At 42.5% G+C, this 15,266-nt stretch overlaps 1 protein-coding gene across 1 annotated transcript in view; it reads right to left on the bottom strand.

Moving 5' to 3' along the window:
* Nucleotides 1–4,009: 4,009 nt before the first annotated feature.
* LOC311098793 (lysine-specific demethylase 4A-like) overlaps nucleotides 4,010–15,266 on the bottom strand; it is a 30,288-nt gene continuing 19,031 nt past the window's right edge. The window contains exons 17-22 of the mRNA XM_084139362.1: nucleotides 13,320–13,428; nucleotides 11,991–12,179; nucleotides 7,529–7,699; nucleotides 6,723–6,842; nucleotides 6,136–6,228; nucleotides 4,010–5,887 (exon numbers count right to left, since the gene is read on the bottom strand). Of these exons, the coding sequence (XP_083995488.1) occupies nucleotides 5,747–5,887; nucleotides 6,136–6,228; nucleotides 6,723–6,842; nucleotides 7,529–7,699; nucleotides 11,991–12,179; nucleotides 13,320–13,428 (823 nt within the window). The 3' untranslated portion in view covers nucleotides 4,010–5,746. The remainder of the gene's footprint in view (nucleotides 5,888–6,135; nucleotides 6,229–6,722; nucleotides 6,843–7,528; nucleotides 7,700–11,990; nucleotides 12,180–13,319; nucleotides 13,429–15,266) is intronic.

Raw genomic sequence — 15,266 nt, 5'->3', positions numbered from 1 at the left:
TATTAGCCAAATTCTGTCCTGCAAGGCTGAAGTGGCCATCTCTGAGTGACTGAATGACGGTGGCATCAGAATGACATCGCTGCCCGTGACCCCGGAGTGAATGACATGGAGAGAAGAGATGGAGTGGTAATGATCGAGTCCACAGCTTGGCCACAGCTTTGGCTTCTATTCTTATTACTTTCTCTTGCAATTATCTCATGCAACCTAATTGGCAGGGCTTGGTAATTCTGTTGGCAACTTCTCTGTCTATTTAGCCTCGGGCCAGGGTGAGCAGCCATACACAAGGCAAACCATCTTTGGAGGAACACTCGTCTCGTACAATGATACAATCCTTTGTGTCAAATTATCTGATGTGTAGATCTAGGTCTTGCCCCGTCCATACTGAACCTAGGGCTAGGGTAAAAAAATTAAATAATATATATACAGTGGGGAGAACAAGTATTTGATACACTGACGATTTTGCAGGTTTTCCTACTTACAAAGCATGTAGAGGTCTGTAATTTATCATCATAGGTACACTTCAACTGTGAGAGACGGAATCTAAAACAAAAATCCAGAAAATCACATTGTATGATTTTTAAGTAATTAATTTGCATTTTATTGCATGACATAAGTATTTGATACATCAGAAAAGCAGAACTTTATATTTGGTACAGAAACCTTTGTTTGCAATTACAGAGATCATACATTTCCTGTAGGTCTTGACCAGGTTTGCACACACTGCAGCAGGGATTTTGGACCACTCCTGCATACAGACCTTCGCCAGATCCTTCAGGTTTCGGGGCTGTCGCTGGGCAATACAGACTTTCAGCTCCCTCCAAAGATTTTCTATTGGGTTCAGGTCTGGAGACTGGCTAGGCCACTCCAGGACCTTGAGATGCTTCTTACGGAGCCACTCCTTAGTTGCCCTGGCTGTGTGTTACGGGTCTTTGTAATGCTGGAAGACCCAGCCACGACCCATCTTCAATGCTCTTACTGAGGGAAGGAGGTTGTTGACCAAGATCTCGCGATACATGGCCCCATCCATCCTCCCCTCAATACGGTGCAGTCGTCCTGTCCCCTTTACAGAAAAGCATCCCCAAAGAATGATGTTTCCACCTCCATGCTTCACGGTTGGGATGGTGTTCTTGAGGTTGTACTCATCCTTCTTCTTCCTCCAAACACGGCGAGTGGAGTTTAGACCAAAAAGCTCTATTTTTGTCTCATCAGACCACATGACCTTCTCCCATTCCTCCTCTGGATCATCCAGATGGTCATTGGCAAACTTCAGACGGGCCTGGACATGCACTGGCTTGAGCAGTGACGGCGTAGTATGTTACTAATGGTTTTCTTTGAGACTGTGGTCCCAGCTCTCTTCAGGTCATTGACCAGATCCTGCCGTGTAGTTCTGGGCTGATCCCTCACCTTCCTCATGATCACTGATGCCCCACGAGGTGAGATCTTGCATGGAGCCCCAGACCGAGGGTGATTGACCATCATCTTGAACTTCTTCCATTTTCTAATAATTGCGCCAACAGTTGTTGCCTTCTCACCAAGCTGCTTGCCTATTGTCCTGTAGCCCATCCCAGCCTTGTGCAGGTCTACAATTTTATCCCTGATGTCCTTACACAGCTCTCTGGTCTTGGCCATTGTGGAGAGGTTGGAGTCTGTTTGATTGAGTGTGTGGACAGGTGTCCTTTATACCGGTAACGAATTCAAACAGGTGCAGTTAATACAGGTAAAGAGTGGAGAACAGGAGGGCTTCTTAAAGAAAAACTAACAGGTCTGTGAGAGCCGGAATTCTTACTGGTTGGTAGGTGATCAAATACTTATGTCATGCAATAAAATGCAAATTAATTACTTAAAAATCATACAATGTGATTTTCTGGATTTTTGTTTTAGATTCCGTCTCTCACAGTTGAAGTGTACCTAGGATACAAATTACAGACCTCTACATGCTTTTTAAGTAGGAAAGCCTGCAAAATCGGCAGTGTATCAAATACTTATTCTCCCCACTGTATATATCTGGTCTATAAATTCAGATTGTAACTCAATTGTTACAGCTTATTGCCTTTCAGTATAGTGGACATGCTGTCTCCATGTACAGTACTTTGTGTTAATGATTGTCCTTATCCATCTACTAACTACTGTTATGGTAGTCAAGACAACTACTGTAGATTTTCTATGTGCAAAATATGTAAGCTTCCCATTGTCCTGAAAAATCTCTTGACTATTGATTTTCTTGATCCATCATTGAAACTAATGTCACCCATCCCAATGGTACCTTCGATCCAAACTACATGACTAAAACTAGTCTTCTCCTCCGACAACCTCAGTGAAATTATTAACCCATATACCCAATGGTCCCCACCCATAACACACCCGCGTTGATGGGGCCGGAAGCCGTGCATTATGATTCTGAACGGTCAGATAGCTAGCAACAATTACAAGGAGCTGCCATGTGGGGAATCATAGGTGGCTCGTTTGGCATAATTTTATCTTGTTCTTGACACCATGACTTGTGGTGTTTTGACTGATTTCATGTCAATGCTAATGACAAAAATGCACTAGCTAGCTCACCAACAACTGTAACAATGTATTTGAAAGGCAAGTGCTCATTGTGCAAATGCGTTCATGTTTTCACTAAACATTTGGAGACTAAATATAGTTTACATGTCAACAATCTAAGCCAACCCAGTGTGTTTTGCCCCATAGTTGTGCACACCTCGGTTTTGTTGCAACCCGTCTATATCCCACCAAGTATTTGTGTGAAGATGGCCAAGAAAACCAGACCAGAGGAATTTTGTTTGGCACTGTGAAATTGCACAACTGTGGCTTGAGGTTTTCATTATTCTTGCAACTAAGTTCATGAACTCATAAGAAGTCACAAAACAAAAAAAGACTGATGCAACTTCCTGAATTGCTATAAAAGGGAACAAGTCAGACACACATGAAACATATCATCTTCTGACATACACTCACCGGACAGTTTATTAGGTACACTACCCCCCCTCTCTCTCTCCTACAGACAGTGAGTCACTTGGCTTGCTATATAAAGAAGGCAGAGGCATTCAGTTACTGTTCGTTTGAACGTTAGAATGGGCAAAATGAGTGACCTAAGCGACTTTGAGCGTGGTATAATCGTCGGCACCACGTGTCTCAATGCCACAGATGTCTCAAGTTTTGAGGGAGCGTGTAATTGGCACGCTGACTGCAGGAATGTCCACCAGAGCTGTTGGTCAGAATTGAATGTTAATTTCTCTACCATAAGCCGTCTCCAACGTCGTTTTATAGAATTTGGCTGTACGTCCAACCGGCCTCACAACCGCATACCACGTGTATGCCGTCGTGTGGGCGAACGGTTTGCTGAAATCAACGTTGTGAACAGAGTGCCCTATGGTGGCGGTGGGGTTATGGTATGGGCAGGCATAAGCTGTGGACAACGAACACAATTGCACTTTATCGATGGCAATTTGAATGCACACGAGATAGCGTGACGAGATCATGAGGCCCATTTTTGTGCCATTCACCCGCCGCCATCACCTCATGTTTCAGTATGATAATGCACGGCCCCATGTCACAAGGATCTGTGCACAATTCCTGGAAGATGAAAATGTCCCAGTTCTTCCATGGCCTGCATACTCACCAGACATGTCACCCATTGAGCACGTTTGGGATGCTCTGGATCGACGTGTATGACAGCGTGTTCCAGTTCCCGCCAATATCCAGCAACTTCGCACATCCATTGAAGAGGAGTGGGATAACATTCCACAGTCCACAATCAACAGCCTAATCAACTCTATGCAAAGGAGATTTGTCACGCTGCATGAGGCAAATGATGGTCACACCAGATACCGACTGGTTTTCGAATCCACGCTCCTACTTTTTTTTTAAGGTATCTGTGACCAACAGCTGTATATCTGTATTCCCAGTCATGTGAAATCCATAGATTTGGGCCTAACACATATTATTCAATTGACTGATGTTTGAGATTAGTGTATGAAGGGGACAAGAAACAAGAGACGTGAAATTAGCGTTCTCTCAGTCCGGTCTTTACTGCAACAGTTGATGTTTACAAATGTAATGCACAGAGTTGATGCTTCCCGTGCACATACCAAATAAATCCAAGCGCTTCAAACAGTAGCCATGGAAACAAAAACGTAAATCGGGCGGTGGAGGTGTGTGTGTGTGTCTCCTCCTGAGATCGACTTTACAGCTTTAAATTAGCTACATATACAATACTATCCAAAGATGGTAACGATTCATGTCAACAACAAGGAACTTCGACCACGCATTAGGAGGAAGAACATTCTTCTAACGATATGAAAATATCAATTTTTCCTATAAAAACTTTCTGCGGTTGTCATCTCACTGGTTGTGATAGGACCACAAACCAACTAGTATACACCTAGGCTGTAATTGACCAACACTAACTTTCCTGCACATGCTCAGTTATGTACCTGGACTTAACGGCCACCTGCATAAGCAATGATAGACATGCCATGGGTACTTTAGGGAGGGACTTAAGTGCTTTTTTTTTGTTGCAGGAAGTAGGAAGTTGACCCACGTTGGCATATACTATAGAGAATGATAGAGGCCTCTAGTGGCCAAAAGGCCATTTTAGCATGGGCAGCGCCATTGAGGGCTTCCACCATTTTAATGTTGTCAACTGGGTGGGACTTCTAACTTCATTGGCTGATCCCTCCTGGTGACCCTGTTGGAGTCATGTCCAGCCAGGTCATCAGGAGGGATCAGCCAATTGTGAAGAAAATGTACTACTTCAAAATGGAGATTGCCTCAATGGTGTTGCCTGTGTAATCTAAGACGCCATAATGGGAACTATGTAGGGAAGCTATCTTTTTCATTCTCTATGACATATAAACACTACCAATGCAACACAGGATGGCTTAGGAAAAAAAACTACCAATAACTTTTAAGAATTGAGAACCAACGTGCGTCCAAAAACCTATCCACATAACAAATATAAATACATCTTAGGGATTTTCTGAGATTGTAAGCGCAGTGAGCTGTGGTAACAAACAGTTGCATTCTCAAACTCATACAACTGACATAAATTAAATGCAATAAATCCAAAGCTTGAAAGTTGTAAAGCTAAACTGAACCTAACAAGAAAACACTGCCCTTTGAACTTAAGGCTTGGGCTGCTAACTTCTATCTTCCTATTGTCACAGTAGACACAATCAAACCTGCACATTCCTATGAAGTCCATAAATGTATGTATTGCAAAGAGTATAAAGCAAAATATTTTGGGGATTATAATAAATCAATTAACAGCATGTTATTGAAAATCATATTGAATAATGGCCTGCATTGTGAAATACCATTGTTTTCATCGTCCAATTAATGCTTTTGGATGGCTAAAGCTAGAGGTTAGAATGCCGACAAGTTGTCAGAGGAGAAACAAATTGTCCAAAGCCGGCAGGAGATAATGCAGAACTGAAATCATAGAGTTGAGCAGGTCATCATCGAACGGGGAAAATAAATCTGCTGTTCCAGTTTAATGGGCAGTTCGCAAAAGAGGAAGAAGATACCATTCACAGAAATAAGAGAGGGGATTTCATAAAGAGCAGAAACTCCCTTAATGTCCCAGCCGTGGTTTACAAAAATGCCCAAGGGACATGGAAGAGAGAGTTTGTTCCTAATAGTACCCAGGGTTGGAGCCACCTGTCCAGGCTGTGGGTGCCCAGAGATGCCCCCCCTCTCTGGGTGTGTGGTGAGTTTATAAGGAAGTCGAGAAAGAGGAGGGTTATTCCATGATAGCTCTGTATATGAGAGGCTCGATGTAGTCCTCTCTGTAACGGGAGTTGATGACTCGCTGTCTCTTGGAGCCCTGCTTGACCTCCTTCTCTGTGAAGATCCCGTCGAAGCGCATGTCTGACGCCTTGGACTGAAGGAGTGAGAGACAGGCCATGAGTACATTAGCGACCGGTTAGCTATGAGTTAAGGTGGCGCCATTAAAGATAGTATCAACGTATCATAAATAGAATTTTAGAAATACATTTACATAGATGGGTATTATAAACATGGACCGAATCCAATATTCCTTTGATAAATTGATATGTGATCTCATTTCATATGACCTAATCTGATATAAATCAGTTCCTATAAAGGAACATTGGAAGAGGCGCGTCTCACCATTCGGGACTTGACTCGTTTGGGCAGTTCCTCATCTAGACTGTAGACTTCTTCCCTCTTGGCAGACAGCGACGATCCGTCCTCAAACTCCATCTGAGTCAGCACACAAAACAATGACATCGCACAACAATTTAAAAAAATGTTTTATGTGTGCTGAATGAAGTTCATGTAAAATATGTGAATTAGTACGTGAAAAGAGTAGCAAGAATAAACAAAATGTTTCATTTATAAGCAAATCAGTAGAGCAGGGCTCTCCAACCCTGTTCCTGGAGAGCTACCCTCCTGTAGGTTTTTGCTCCAACCCCAGTTGTAACTAACCTGATTTATCTTATCAACCAGCTAATTATTAGAATCAGGTGCGCTAGATTAGGGTTGGAGTGAAAACCTACAGGACGGTAGTTCTACAGCAACAGGGTTGTAGAGCCCTGGTATAGACCTTGAAAAATGTGGACCACAACCGTGTTTGATGTGTTTTAGAACAGCTGTACTTGCTAACCTAATTACACAAACCCACCCACGCTTTCCCTATAAAACCTCAACCCACTACAACGTGGTTGGGGCAAGGAAGTTACTGTGGTCCCTATTACCTGGTACATAGGGATGGAGTGCGACGCGACAAACTTGGCCCCGTAAAGCAGGTTGTCGGTCCAGCGCACCTGCACTACGTCACCAACTGTTGGCGGGCCCAGCTTCACGCAGTCCCGGTTCTGAAACCAAACCATAGACAGGCTCATCGCATAGGTCATATGGTTAAATACACCAGAGGGGTAATACTAAAAAGCAGGATCAATGAGTTAGCTAGCTAACTTTGCTGAACAACCAGATAACTATTGATTTTCTGGTTTGTTAAGAAAAGCTAAACATAGATACGCGTTTTAGTTGAGTCAATGAGACCATGCCCATTTCAAAAATATATTTCAGTACATTTCAGCAAGATAGCTGGCTAACTCATTGATCCTGTTTTGTAGTATACCCATCTGGACCATTAAAGCATGTCAATATAGCCAACAGCCCAATTGGATTGATTTGTTTTCACTTTCTAGGATTGGTCAATTTCTATGACCAATACTACCACTGTTTCTGCCATACCACAGTAGCCCACGGCTTGCACTGATAAAAACAGATTGATCTATTGGCACTGCTAAATTAGGGCTCCTCATTGTACTACAATGACATTTAGAAAGGTAAAGTTACAGTATAAACTTTTTTGCATTTGTTGCCATGGCGATTGCAGCTTGTTAAGAGTATATCTCTATATTTGTATTTAATACAATTGAACTTTACGGTCCATGTTACAGCGAACAACGAAAAATGTGTCTTCTGCTCTTTGTCAACACCTCCAGATAGCATTTTATGATGCAAGCAACCAATGATACAGGTGATGCTTCCTCACCTCAATGTCCTCTGGGAAGAGGTTGTCGCTGTAGGAGCCGTCGTCGAAGACGACCTCGTAGAAAGTGGCGATGGTCAGCTCCAGCACTTCACACTGGTAGTAGCGGCCATTTTTGTGCTTACAAATAACATTCTGGCCCACCTCCAGCTCTCGCATGACCGCTTTATTGCGCTAGGAGATAAGAGGACAATAATCACACACCACTCCAAATAGCAAGGCTGTTAATCCCCAACAAAAACTGCTCCCCCGGCGCCGATGACGTGGATTAAGGCGGCAGCACCCCCCCCCGCAGCTTTCTGATTCAGAGGGATTGGGTTAAATGCAGAAGACACATTCAGTTGTGCAACTGACTAGGTATCCCCTTTCCCTAGCACCATAAATGGATGACCATGAAGAGAAGACACATTGTATATTTCCAATAAACAAATATGACATCTGGCAAGCGTAAATACATTTGAAGGTGGCCTCGTAAAAGCATCTGTTTTGTTAACGTCTAACAGCTTCTCCTTTTAAAACTGAGTCATATATTTAAATTATATTATTTACAAAATATATAGCTCTGCTTTTAAAGTTAATTCAGCTAAAATATTTAAAAAAAAACGAGAAAATGCATAAGCCATCAGTGAACTCTGTTTAGAAAAAAATCTTGCAGCCATATATATTTTTTACAATTATCACACCATTCAATATAGCACCATAAACAGATGACCATAAAGATAACACCATTTATTTCCACTTAAAGATTAAGACATTTGGCAAGAATAAATACATGTGAAGGTAAAAGTAATTTCAGTAGAGGTGAAATTCTCTCTTCACGTTAGACATCTTTTTAAGGTAACTCAACAAAGGTATTAAAATCCAGACAACACATTCAGAGAACATTCATTTGCATTTCATTGAACATCAGTCCTGTGTCTTCTTTTACAACAATCAAATCTTACCCAATTAGCGAATTAAAGCACTGAGGCTGAGCTTCGACAAAAGCCTTCAGCACTTTAGGGGGGGAAAAGGTTGAGTGTGCTGCCCGCTGCACTGACTAAATCAGAGCAGCCAAAGTCACAGAGACAACCAGCAGATCTTTAGTAATGGCCCGAGGGGATAAATAAAGTTGTACTGAATTGAAGTGTTGTGTTACAGCACTCAGCTGAATGGACATAGATGATTAAACCGATGGCCTAGGCTACATGACTGTAAACAAACCCTAGAAATCGACCCGAGCTGAGAATGAATGACAGGCTAACCCACACAAAAAAAACTGTAGACCAGGTGTGTGTGTGCCACCGATTGTCTCTGAAAATTGTTCTGACTCGCTCACGCAATGCTCGTTACAACACTTCACATTAGGTGGCTGACATAAAATAAGTGTGTAACACAGGATCCAAGAGTCACATAATTCTTTCATCTTGTCAAAGTGTCTGTACCTGCATGCAGGCATTCTAGGTCTCACTGTGGGGGATGGGACGTCATGTTCCTATATGGCCACATGGTCTCTGGTTTGGAGGTTGTTGTTTTTGCGCAACATTTAAATGGGTATTTCATTAGGGAAGCGTGTTTTGACTTGTTTAGTCTAATCTGGCTTCAAACTGGCTTTCAACCTGAAAACTAAGACGCAGGTATTTTCTGCTGTGCAAACAACATACAGTGTATTCAGAAAGTATTCATACCCCTGGACTTATTCCACATTTTGTTGTGTTACAGCCTGAATTCAAAATGGAATTATTTTCCTCACCCATCTACACACAATACCCCATAACCAAGTGAAAACATGTTTTTAGAAATGTTTTCACATTTATTGAAAATGAAATACAGAAATATTTAATTTACATACACTGCCGTTCAAAAGTTTGGGGTCACTTAGAAATGTCCTTGTTTTTTTGCCCATTAAAATAACGTCAAATTGATCAGAAATACAGTGTAGACATTGTTAATGTTATGGAATATCTACATAGGCGTACAGAGGCCCATTATCACCAACCATCAGTCCTGTGTTCCAATGGCAGCTTCATTAAATAGTACCCGCAAAACACCAGTCTCAACGTCAACAGTGAAGAGGCGACTCCGGGATGCTGACCTTCTAGGCAGAGTTGCAAAGAAAAAGCCATATCTCAGACTGGCCAATAAAAAGAAAATATTAAGATGGGGCAGTCTGACATATGGCTTTTTCTTTGCAACTCTGCCTAGAAGGTCAGCCATATCTCAGACTGCTCATCTTAATCTTTTATTTTTATCATCCCAGAGTCGCCTCTTCACTGTTGACGTTGAGACTGGTGTTTTGCGGGTACTATTTCATGAAGCTGCCAGTTGAGGACCTGTGAGGCGTCTGTTTCTCAAACTAGACACCAATGTATTTGTCCTCTTACTCAGTTGTGCACTGGTTGTGCACTGGGGCCTCACACTCCTCTTTCTATTCTGGTTAGAGCCACTTTGCGCTGCTCTGTGAAGGGAGTAGTACACAGCGTTGTACGAGATCTTCAGTTTCTTGGCAATTTCTCACATGAAATAGCCTTCATTTCTCAGAACAAGAATAGACTGACGAGTTTCAGAAGAAAGTTCTTTGTTTCTGGCCATTTTGAGCCTGTAATCGAACCCACAATTGCTGATGCTCCAGATACTCAACTAGTCTCAAGAAGGCCAGTTTTATTGCTTCTTTAATCAGCACAACAGTTTTCAGCTGTGCTAACATAATTGCAAAAGGGTTTTCTAATGATCAATTAGCCTTTTAAAAGGATAAACTTGGATTAGCAAACACAACGTGCCATTGGAACACAGGACTGATGGTTGCTGATAATGGGCCTCTGTACGCCTATGTAGATACTCCATAACAAAATCAGCCATTTCCAGCTACAATAGCCATTTACAACATTAACAATGTCTACACTGTATTTCTGATCAATTTGATGTTATTTTAATGGACAAAAGAAAAGGCTTTTCTTTCAAAAACAAGGACATTTCTAAGTGACCCCAAACTTTTGAAAGGTAGTGTACGTCTTCACGCACCAGAGTCATAGGATGTTAGAATCACTTTTGGCATTGATTAAAGCGGTGAATCTTTCTGGGTAAGTCTCTAAGAGCTTTGCACACCTGGATTGTACAATATTTGCACATTATTCTTTTAAAAATTCTTCAAGCTCTGTCAAGTTGGTTGTTGATGATTGCTAGCCATTTCCAAGTCTTGCAATAGATTTTCAAGCCAATTTAAGCCAAAATGGTAACCAGGCCACTCAGGAATATTCAATGTAGTCTTGGTAAGAAATTCCAGTGTATATTTGGCCTTGTGTTTTAGGTTATTGTCCTGCTGAAATGTGAATTTGTCTCCCAGTGTCTGTTGGAAAGCAGACTGAACCAGATTTTCCATCTAGCATTTTGCCTGTGCTTAGCTATATTCAGTTAATTTTTATCCCCCCCAAAAACCTAGTCCTAGCCAATGACAAGCATACCCATAACATGATGCAGCCACCACCATGCTTGAAAATATGAAGAGTGGTACTCCGTGAGGTGTTGTGTTGGATTTTCCCCAATCATAAAACTTTGTATTCAGGACAAATGTCTTTCCTGTGTTACTTTAGTAAACAGGTTGCATGTTTTGGAAAATGTTTATTCTGTACTGGCTTCCTTCTTTTCACCGTCATTTAGGTTAGTATTGTGCAGTAACTACAATGTTGTTGACCCATCCTCAGTGTTCTCCTATCACAGCCATTCAACTCTGTAATTGTTTGAAAGTCACCATTGGCCTCATGGTGAAATCCCTGAGTGGTTTCCTTCCTCTCCGGCAACTGAGTTAGGAAGAATGCCTGTATCTTTATAGTGATTGGGTGTATTGATACACCATCCAGTGTAATTAATAAATTCACCATGCTCAAAGGGACATTCAATGTCTGCTTTATTTATTGTTTTTACCCATCCACCAGTAGGTTCCCTTCTTTGCGAGGCATTGGAAAACCTCCCTGGTCTTTGTGGTTGAATCAGTGTTTGAAATTCACTGCTCGACTGATGGACCTTACTGATAATTGTAGTCCATGCAACTTATTATGTGACTTGTTAAGGACATTTTGACTCCTGAACTTATTTAGGGTTGATAGCAAAGGAGTTGAACACTTATTGACTCAATTTTTTTTTATCATTCCACTTTTACATAACTGGGTATTGTGTGTAGGTCAGTGACAAATTCTCAATTGAATCCATTTTAAATTCAGGCTGTAACAACAAAATGTGGAAAAAGTCAAGGGCTGTGAATCCTTTCTGAAGGCACTTGATGGTGGAGGCAATAGAAAATGGCAACAAACTCAATATGCAGAGGTAAACCTACGTGTAGGAATCATTGCTGTGATAATATTTGCTATTTGGGGAGGAAAAAAGAGGCAGAAAACTCTTATATAACCCTCTAGAAATATGTAATGCAATGCTTCCCCAAAAGTGTATTATCATGTTTGCACTACATGAACCCCTCCCCTGTAATAGCTACCTCTGGCAGGACGAGCGACTTGTGCCTGTAGCAGGTGACGTGGACGATGAACGGCCAGTCGTCGGGCTGCATGAGCTGGCCAGCGGCCTGGGCGCAGGTGGGGTGGAAGGCGGTGGTGCAGCGGCCATGGGAACACTGCACACAACAGCCCACGTCCCTCTTCACCCGCCGCTTACAGTAGAAACACTTCTGCGGGTGGGCGGGGGAGAAAGATGGTGGATAGGGAGGAGGGAGATGGAGGAGAGAGGGGGAGTGAGAGAAGGAGCAGCGGGCGTTGAAAAATAGATGAAAAGGGAGGAGAGGGGAGAAGTAGTGACAAAGAACAGGGAAAATAAGGAGGGAAGGTGAGGAAGAAGAGGAGCAGCAGTGGAGGATTAGAAAGAGAGGAGTGAGAGGAGGGTGGGGAAAAAACAGAGGGGAGGTGGAAGGAGACAAGGGCATTGAGAAAATTACAATGTTCCCTTTCTGTTTCAAGCTCCCAGGTGCCACATTTTCTGTCCTTCCCAGTCTGTCCTCCGCCCTCTGTGAGCCGGAAACCGATAAGTGGTCAAAGAGATGTCAATTAGTTAGTAGGCAAACGGAAGAGTGACCTCCTCGATAGCCACCTTTCATTGAGGATACTCATGTGAATCCTACCAGAGTCCTCCACAGAAATCTACCACATTTAAAAACAATTTGCCTGATGATGCGTGAGTGGAGTAGGAGAGTCATTTCACACAAGCGTATTTTCAATCAAGTTCCCTCTCCTTGCCGCCTCTCCTCGATTACCTTTGACCTTTTTCAAAAGGAGGCGAGAGAGGACGCAGGAGTTGAGCAAATCCAATTGAGAAAAGACCTAAGACTCAAATACATAGACTCCACTTCCTCACTGTAGATCAACATGGAAAAATAAAGGAACCATGCAGAAGGGGTCTGGACCAGAGTGAGAAGTGAAAGCCATGAAAGAGACTGACCCACCAACAAATGGTGGAAGCATAATTTTTTTATGAAAAATGGAAGAGTGCACAATGTGAAGTTTGTGGTCATATGCACATCCTTAAAAACATAGGTGCTGGGCTAATGAAGAATACTGGAAAAGAACAGAAAGAACAGAGTGTACAATGCTCATAATAAGGAAAACAAGTAGCCCTAAGCTCACAAGACAGAGTAAAAGTCTATAGGAAACTTGAATTCTGTATCTCTCAACAGTTGGAAAAAAAAAAGAAACTGTGTCAAGTGACTCAACCATGAAACTGAAATGACAGGAAGTTGATACACATCTAAGTCACATAGAAGTAACCTAGATCATGTTTTGGTCCTGACTGTGAATGTGGTGGAATGGTAGCTCACCAGTTGGAACCTGGCCAGGGGGATGTAGCTAAGGTCTACAGGATTGCGGTGGGTGATGTTCACGAAGCGCGCCTCCAGGACCGCGAGTGCACACAGCACATGCACCCACCTGTGTCACAGGAAACAAACAAATAGGACAGCACATCAAACACAGTATGTGTGTGACACAGCAGGGGAGAGTATACACTGAGGAATTTTACTGTGCCTTCATTCCACCATTCAAGGAAATGACAACGTAGTAACATTATTAATAACTAACAATATGGCTAGGCTATATTAAACATTTATTTGTATAAATACAAAAAATGTTTGCATCACATGTAGCCTAGACAAAAATAGGTTCATATTAGATCTTGTAATGCTACAGTATATAGAACATCTCCCTCATAAATATCAAAGGTCTTGTTGTACACTAGCACAGGCTTCTCACTGTCACAAGCCATTACAGAAACTTGACTAGACAGAGGAGAAAGCTAGCTTGGTCTACAGGCATTCCCTGCCTTTTACCTTTACTGAAGTGTCCTAGATTCAGCGAGTAGAGTAAAGTGAGTCTACTGGCTACAGACAAGAGTGGTTGTAGCGTTGTGTGTAACTACATACAGTGAGGGAAAAAAGTATTTGATCCCCTGCTGATTTTGTACGTTTGCCCACTGACAAAGAAATGATCAGTCTATAATTTTAATGGTAGGTTTATTTGAACAGTGAGAGACAGAATAACAACAACAAAATCCAGAAAAATGCATGTCAAAAATGTTATAAATAGATTTGCATTTTAATGAGAGAAATATGTATTTGACCCCTCTGCAAAACATGACTTAGTACTTGGTGGCAAAACCCTTGTTGGCAATCACAGAGGTCAGACATTTCTTGTAGTTGGCCACCAGGTTTGCACACATCTCAGGAGGGATTTTGTCCCACTCCTCTTTGCAGATCTTCTCCAAGTCATTAAGGTTTTGAGGCTGACGTTTGGTAATTCAAACCTTCAGCTCCCTCCACAGATTTTCTATGGGATTAAGGTCTGGAGACTGGCTAGGCCACTCCAGGACCTTAATGTGCTTCTTCTTGAGCCACTCCTTTGTGGCCTTGGCTGTGTTTTTTGGTTCATTGTCATGCTGGAATACCCATCCACGACCCATTTTCAATGCCCTGGCTGAGGGAAGGAGGTTCTCACCCAAGATTTGACGGTACATGGCCCCATCCATCGTCCCTTTGATGCGGTGAAGTTGTCCTGTCCCCTTAGCAGAAAAACACCCCCAAAGCATAATGTTTCCACCTCCATGTTTGACGGTGGGCATGGTGTTCTTGGGGTCATAGGCAGCATTCCTCCTCCTCCAAACACGGCGAGTTGAGTTGATGCCAAAGAGCTCGATTTTGGTCTCATCTGACCACAACACTTTCACACAGTTCTCCTCTGAATTATTCAGATGTTCATTGGCAAACTTCTGACGGGTCTGTATATGTGCTTTCTTGAGTAGAGGAACCTTGCGGGCGCTGCAGGATTTCAGTCCTTCACAGCGTAGTGTGTTACCAATTGTTTTCTTGGTGACTATGGTCCCAGCTGCCTTGAGATCATTGACAAGATCCTCCCGTGTAGTTCTGGGCTGATTCCTCACCGTTCTCATGATCATTGCAGATCCACGAGGTGAGATCTTGCATGGAGCCCCAGGCCGAGGGAGATTGACAGTTATTTTGTGTTTCTTCCATTTGCGAATAATCGCACCAACTATTGTCACCTTCTCACCAAGCTGCTTGGCGATGGTCTTGTAGCACATTCCATCCTTGTGTAGGTCTACAATCTTGTCCCGGACATCCTTGGAGAGCTCTTTGGTCTTGGGCATGGTGGAGAGTTTGGAATCTGATTGATTGATTGCTTCTGTGGACAGGTGTCTTTTATACAGGTAACAAGCTGAGATTAGGAGCACTCCCCTTAAGAGTGTGCTCCTAATC

This window comes from Coregonus lavaretus, assembly GCF_964263955.1.
Source record: "Coregonus lavaretus genome assembly, chromosome: 23".
In the NCBI taxonomy this organism is placed as follows: domain Eukaryota; kingdom Metazoa; phylum Chordata; class Actinopteri; order Salmoniformes; family Salmonidae; genus Coregonus; species Coregonus lavaretus.
The sequence above is the reverse complement of the archived record's forward strand: the minus strand, read 5'-3'. Positions and strand labels throughout refer to the sequence as shown.